This window comes from Dermacentor albipictus, chromosome 4 (genome assembly GCF_038994185.2).
Source record: "Dermacentor albipictus isolate Rhodes 1998 colony chromosome 4, USDA_Dalb.pri_finalv2, whole genome shotgun sequence".
Lineage (NCBI taxonomy): Eukaryota > Metazoa > Arthropoda > Arachnida > Ixodida > Ixodidae > Dermacentor > Dermacentor albipictus.
In genome coordinates this window covers 128768166-128775882 of record NC_091824.1, presented here as the reverse complement: position 1 = coordinate 128775882, position 7717 = coordinate 128768166, and the positions used below count along the sequence as shown (strand labels likewise).

The following is a 7717-nucleotide window of genomic DNA, read 5'->3' as shown; positions in this document are numbered from 1 at the left end:
ACCGCGTGCCTCATAATCAGGAAGTGTTTTTGGCACGTAAAACCTCATAATTCTTAGATCACTGATTTCCGCACGCGAAAGCACAGAGTCGTAGAATTCAGAGACCCGCTAGGTGAGCACGACATCAGAGAAATTTCTGGAAACACGGAAGTAGGTAGCGGAAGTAGGTAGCGGAAGTAATTACGTCGCTAATGAAGTAACACAGAAGAACGTGGCACAATATTTAACTGGCTAATTAATAAAAAAACAGGTGCCTTCGAGTTGGGTTCGTGCATTGCGCTCGCCTATAGTTAACCTCAAAAACACCAACGCCGCGGTGCGGGTGCCACTAAGAGAAACCTAAGTCAAAAATTAGGGTCACCTACCATTTCTTTCAAATTTGGAACTGCAGCTGTGGTTGCGTCATCGTTCTGCTAATCACTGCCGAATGGCGCAACAGATGTAATGGCAAGCAGAACGACGACATCGGCGCAGCGAGGATGTAGGTCCTGAATCCCCGACAACAGCAAGAAATATGAAAGGACTAGTTTTACAAAAATCAAAAATGGAACCAATACGCTCATTTCAGAAGTCTGCCTGGAGGTGGTTTTTTTTTTGTTGTTCGACGCACTTTTTGTTGTGTTGTAGCGAAGCGAAAACGTGCATACAACCGAATGGCTGTTCAATCAGAAAATACACTTTCGAATGTCCTTGGGCAGAGACGTGTGTCGAAAAATGGTTAGTCAGCTATACTCGTCTCCTATTAAGAACTCGGATATCAGTTCTCTGTTCTTACCATGAACGTGCCTACCTCGCATTTTCCAGCCTCCGTCTCGGAGGTGCAATAGAATAAATTAATTTCTGGCATACTGAGAGCGCACGACTTCGAATGAGGGCTCATTATAATTAGAACCAAGAGGACGGCTAATTGCTCCCTCTCAAGTGATGATTCCGAGGATCGTCTTATTCTCCCACAGTTTATATTACGATATGCACAACCCATAATGAGAGCATCTATAAAAAATAACCTTGGAGCTCTTATCTTCAATTAAAGGAAAACGGACTAATGACAATACTTGTAACACCGTAACATCCTATGTGAAAATGCCGCGAGCATTCCTATCGAATTACGTTAGTCCAAGTTGTTCGTATTCTGTACAAACGTATAATCACGAGGCACAAATGTGCGAAACTCTCTTGCATGTCTACTTGCTACATCTGTTTCTATGTTTTATGCAATCAAATTATGCTCGTGAGTGTGGTTCATGTGTGGCCACTGAAATGGAATATTACATTTACTGTTTTTTGTTCCTCTTCCTATTCTGTAGTGACGGTAGAGAGCATCTGTGCTTTCGGCTGTTCCTTTTTTCTGCAGCTTTTTAATATTGTGTGTACACAGTGATCGCGTCGTCCTTCGGGATGGCGGGCACACGTCCCGTGCAGCTTCCCGTCGACGCAGTTGACCCAGCGGCTGCTCGGCCGGTTGGTGCCCTCTGTGCTACGACCGTCACCGACGTGGAGCTTCCAGATTCGGCAGATGACTCCACGGTGACTGAGATGGATTCCGACAGTAGCAGCTTCACGCCTGTTGAATCGCGCCGCCTGAAAAGGAAGTTGCGCCGGACATCAACAGCTGGTGAGTCGACTACAAAGACTGTTGACAAACTTGGCGCGTTACGCCGGACATCAGCAGCGAGGGAGTTGCCTGCAGAGAATGTTGACGCACCTGACGGGTTCTCTGTGGCTTTCGTAGCCACAACGGAGACGGCTAATTTGAATACAATCAACAGACAGCGGCTGTCCCAATTCTTCGACCAGCTGATTCCGGGACAAGTCCAAGAGGTGAGAATCAACGCTTGGAAGAATGTCCTTACGGTAGATGTGAAATCTCGGGCGTCCGTGGACAAACTGAAAGAAATTGGAGTGTTAGGCGGTATGCCGGTCCGCCCCTATCTCTCTCACGGAAAACGGACTTCCGCTGGAGTTATTACAGACGTAGACCCTGAAATAACAGACAGCGACCTGCGCACACTCATCAAATCTACGGCCAAGATAGTCGATATTCATCGTTTCGGCCGATCACAGTGTGTTAAAGTAGTTTTTGAAGCCGACTCTATCCCATCCCACGTCAAGGTGGGCTATGTGCGGCATCCTGTCCGTCTGTATGTTCCCAAGCCTGTTCAATGCCACAAATGCAACAGGATTGGCCATGTGAGTGCTGTTTGCAGAAACGAAATATCCTGCCGTCGATGCGGCGGATCGCACCAGCATGACACTTGCAAGACGGAGACAGTCAAGTGCACCAACTGCTTCGGCGCTCATGAGGCGACGGCTAAAGACTGTCCTAGGATGAAGAACGAGAGGCTTATCCTGAAGAAGATGGTAAAAGAACACGCAAGTCACCAAGAAGCGGCCGCGTCTATTCGTCGCCGCAAACGTCGTTCCCGACACCGACGCCCAGAGTCACACGTCACTAGTCTGTCTCAGCCGACGTCACAGCAACTCTCAGCTCCGTTGCCTCTACGTATTGAGCTGCAGAATGATAAGACGCCGCCTGCTGCAGCGCCACATATTACCACGGTGGTTCAGAAAGATGCGGGTACATTATCCACCTCCTCTGATGTGGAATGGCCTGCTCTGCCATCCAAAGTCGTCGAACCAACGCGTCCATCAATCCGTGCCGGTCCAGTGGACATTAAGGACAAGCCAGAAGACCAGCAGGTGAACGTTCTTCTGAAACAACTTTTACATTCCATGCGAACGCTGCTTTCAGGCCTCAATACGCCAACAGCAAGGGTTGTTGTTCAGTTTTTGGATGCGATTGAGCCGCTCTTGGCGGCATTGCAGTGATTCATAATGGCGCTACCACACAACCCCTCCTCTGTGTCGATGCACATACGTCGTAGTGTAGTGATGCAGTGGAATGCCCGAGGCCTGCGTGGTCGCCTAAGTGACTTCCGACAGCGCGTCCAGAAATACCGCTTCCCCGTGATTGTTATATGTGAGCCCAACATGCCTTCTGCTTTCCGCCTTTCTGGATATGTATTGCTGTGGTCTCGAGAAGCTGATGAAACCAGCAAGGTATTCGTGTGCATACGCCGAGATATTCCACACTACCGCCTTGTCCTCCAGCACCATAACACGAACCACTACATTTGCTTGACGTTAACGCTTAAAGGGCGGGTCTTCTCTATACTCGGCGGCTACATTCCACCCAGAGATCACATTGATTTCTCGTATCTGTCCTCAGCAATCCAGAGTTGCACAGCTCCCCATATTATTGTGGGCGACTTCAATGCTCATCACCCCCAATGGGGAAGTACAGTAATGAATAACCGAGGCAAAGCCTTGTCCGACTTTATGCACTCACATGATTTCGTCAATATTAATGATGGCTCTCCTACGTTTCTGCGTGGCACGTCCTACAGTAGCTGCTTGGACATGACGTTTGTTTCCTCACGACTACAGTCTTCTATTAGCTGGTTCAGTGATGTGGAAACACATGACAGTGATCACATACCAACGTATATCTGCGTCAAGTGGTTCGCACCTACCACTTCGTCTCATGTGCGGTGCACGGACTGGCCCACTTTTAAGACATTCGTGGAGAATTCCTGTGCGAATCTCGAGTCACCAACGCAAATAGAAGACTTGATTACGTCCGCCCTCGGTGAGGCCACGCGGACCATATGTGCACCTTCATCGGGGTCTCCTATCGACGTGGAATTCGAGAGGTTGCGCGCAGTCCGACGGCGCGCTGAAAGGAAATATAGAAGGACGAAATCCACGTACGATCTCGCCCTTTGTCGCCGAGCTCAACGACAAATAAAGCGCCATCTCGAGAAATTAGGAAGGAAGCGCTGGAGAAAGTTCTGCTCATCACTGGATCCTCGCAAGCCGCTGTCACGTATTTGGCATGTAGTCAGGAGCCTACGTTTTCCCCCACAAGAAAGGTACCCTTTCAGTGCTCTGGCCCTTTACCAACGCCGCAATGATGTAGAGGTAGCGGACGACTTCTGCAAAATGATTGTGGGCACAACTCAACAAGCCTCTATCCAATTCGAAGTTTTTGCGCCACCTTCCTCAAGTGACCACTACGACTTGCTCTTTACGATGCCCGAATTAGAGGCTGCTCTTGCGTCGTGTCGGCATTCATCTGCTCCTGGCCCTGACGGGATCTCGTACTCGTCTCTGTCTCACCTTGGCAGGGCTGGTCGCACTGCACTGCTCAATTATTACAACGACACATGGGTCTCCGGTATTGTACCGCAGCAGTGGAAGATAAGCCGCCTGGTTGCTCTCTTGAAGCCTGGAAAGACTCCTTATGAGCTTACCTCATACCGCCCAGTTGCATTAGCCAGCTGTGTTGGCAAGGTTATGGAACGAATGGTCCTGGCGAGGCTCGAATGGTTTCTGGAAAGCAATGATCTCTATCCGAACATGATGACCGGTTTTCGGCGGGGTCGTTCTTCAATTGACAGCGTCATTGACCTCGTTACGACAGTGGAACATGAAAAACGTCAACGCCGACTCGTCGCCGCTGTTTTCTTAGATATCAAAGGGGCCTACGACAACATCCTTCATGAAGCCATTCTCGATGCCCTAGATGACTTGGGTATTGGCGGCCGGCTCTACCTGTGGATTGTGAGCTACCTCGGCGGCCGTTTCGTTTACATGTCCACGCCTGACGGAGACACTAATCGTCATCAGGTATGCCATGGAGTTCCTCAGGGAGGAGTTCTCAGCCCAACATTATTTAATGTGGCACTGATTGGCCTGGTGAGCGAGCTTCCACCTCACATCCACATCAGTGCATATGCAGATGACATCTGCATCTGGGCTTCTGGTACAACACGCCCACAACTACGTGCGAAATTACAACGGGCTGTGTCATCTACTTCACGATACATACGGCGTCAGGGTTTGCGCTTAGCTGCCGAAAAATGTGCTGTGGTTGCATTCACGCGCAAATCCGTCTGCCGCTACCCGATCTCCATTAATGGTGTCATAATACCTTATGTCTCCCACCACAGATTCTTGGGCATTATCATCGACCGCGATTTGTCATGGACGAGGCATGTTAATATGTTGAAGCAAAAACTTAATCTGTTTTGCCATGTTCTTCGCTTCGCAACAGGCATGAAATGGGGCCCCACGGAAGGCTCATTACTAAGACTCTATCAGTCTCTTTTCGTGGGCTACATTCGATACAGCCTTCCGATACTCTCAAACTTGAGCATTTCCTGCTTACGGACATTAGAGAGCGTCCAAGCGCAGGCACTCAAAATATGCCTCGGGTTGCCACGGCGTGCCTCCAACAAAGGCGCAATTGAGGAAGCCCACGTATGCCCATTACCGATATACCTGTCCCACGAACCACTTCGCGTGTATTTACGCTTACTGACGCGACACCATTGTCATCCATTGACGTCGGTTCTACATGAGCGACCGGACAGCAGTTTCACAAGTGCACTCCGTTGCCATCTACCCCACATAACATCAGGCTATGCCCTTCCATACCACCCCGTCAAACCACCATGGGTGATGGTTCAACCTTCCGTATGCGTACATGTCCCCGGCATACTAAAGAAATCATTGGTTCCCGTCAGTGGACTACAACAACTTGCTCTCGCGTACATCTGGTCAGAATACCAGACATATGTTCATGTGTACACAGACGGCTCCGTGTCACCTAAGGCATCGACAGCAGCTGTGGTGATACCAGCCCAACAGATGACTCGAGGTTTCATACTAGACCATAATTCAACATCAACCGCTGCAGAGCTTGTGGCTATTCGAGAAGCGATTCGCCACATCTGCGGGGAAAGACCTCAAGAGTGGTGCATTTTCACGGACTCAAAACCCGCGCTGCAAATTTTGGGATGCTTCCTGCGCCACACCGCATATCAGGTTCTGGCCCTGCAGATCACCGAGCTACTTTCATACGCTCAAGAAAAACACCACCGCATAGTGTTCCAATGGATCCCGGGACACTGTGGGCTCAACGGTAATGAGATGGCCGATGCTGCAGCAAGGCGCGCCCTCAGCAATGGCATGCGAACTGTAGTGCCATTCTCTAGACCGGACATCACATGCCTCCTGTCGGAATTAATGAGGAGTGCGGCGAGAACATACTGGGCCCAGCCAGACGCTCATCACGTCCGCCTTAAAAGCCTGGATCCCGATAGGAAATTTCCTATTCTGCGTGGAATTCCACGCCCTCATACATGCCTGATACACAGACTGCGATTAGGCGTCGCCTTCACGCGCAAATATTTGCACATTATTGGACGGACAGACTCCCCGGACTGTTCAGTGTGTGGCGCTGTAGAGACTATAGAACATGTGCTCGTGGTGTGCCCTGAGTATGCGCGAGAAAGACTGACATTGGCAGATACATTGAGACATTTCCACAATGGACCACTGTCGGAGGACCTCTTGCTAGGCGCGTGGCCACAGAGTTGGCAGACGACAGAGACAATGCGTGCACTTTCACGTTTCCTAGGTGACACTGGCCTGGACTCACGCCTGTGATACCAGTTGTGTAATGTGTCATTCACCTCGTTCCTCCCATTATCATCCATCATTGTGACCCCTTTTCTTCCCCTCTTCCCCCTCCCTTACGTAGAGTAGCAGGCCAGATGCTCCATTATCCGGCCGACCTCTCTACATTTTCCAATCATTAAAATAACATACTCTTCCTATTCTATTACCGCCAACTTTTTGCTCCACTGTCAAATGTAACTCAAATTCTGTTTTCCTCAAGGGACCTTCCTCTCGCGGTAAAAATGTCCATGTATCACGCGAAAATTAGCGTCTTTTAAGGCGAGTAAAGCGTAGATAAAACACGGGCAGCGGAAAGAACGAGGACGTACAGGGTGATTATTGACAGTGATTATATTTTCCGCTGTCAGTGTTTTATTTGCGCTTTACCTGCCCTCAAATGCTGCCAAACTAACTGACTCGGATACAGACCCTAGTTCGACATGGAGGTATATCCACAACATATAAAAGTTGCAGAGTACGTGGTAATGTATCCTTCCTATTTTTCCAGCTACAGTACTTAGGCAATTGTTGAGAGTTCAGGAAGAAGGCGAAGAAATGGGTGGGCGTAGATAATTACTTCGCTAAATAGATATGTTCAATAAAGTGGGAAACATTCTGAAAACACTTAACTGAACAATACATTGTTAAGGTAGAAACTCTCAAAACTACAGTTTTATTTTTGCGTGTGTTCGCTTTTGCTGTCGCACATATACGAAATACGTTACCAGCCCGAAAAAAGGAATACGCAGGCATTACAATGCAAAGTAGGGCCCACTAGTGCCAGTTTCCGGGTGCTAGCTTTTTTAGCACGTCATACTTTGCGTTAAGCATCGCAATAAATTGTATCATGTCTTCAGAAATATAAGAAATTGTATAATGTCACCCCGCTAAATTTTTAACCTTCCCCTTCGTTAATTTACCGAAATTGTCATCGGAAATGACATGCAATATAGTAATAGCGCATTCGTCAGAAATCTCCGACACAAGCCTTTGCTGTTTTCCGATCTTAGTCGGAGCCCACAGAATTGCCAAAGCGAGCGAAAGTGCTCACCATAAAACAACCTCAATCCACTCGGTGTTCTAGTTATAACTGAATTTTCACTCATCTACACCATGTACGCACCTTCATCAGTCCATGGCCCAAATCTGCCACCTGCAGTTTCGTAAAAATTGAATCCTGTGGTGCTTCATT

General features: G+C 48.7%; 1 protein-coding gene across 2 annotated transcripts in view; it reads right to left on the bottom strand.

The window, feature by feature from the left end:
• Positions 1–1347: 1347 nt before the first annotated feature.
• The window catches only part of LOC135899502 (uncharacterized), a 530261-nt gene continuing 523891 nt past the window's right edge, over positions 1348–7717 (bottom strand). For both annotated transcript variants that reach the window (XM_070537571.1, XM_070537572.1), the window contains one exon: positions 1348–1887. In XM_070537571.1, coding sequence (XP_070393672.1) covers positions 1359–1887 — 529 coding nt within the window. In that variant the 3' untranslated portion in view covers positions 1348–1358. The remainder of the gene's footprint in view (positions 1888–7717) is intronic.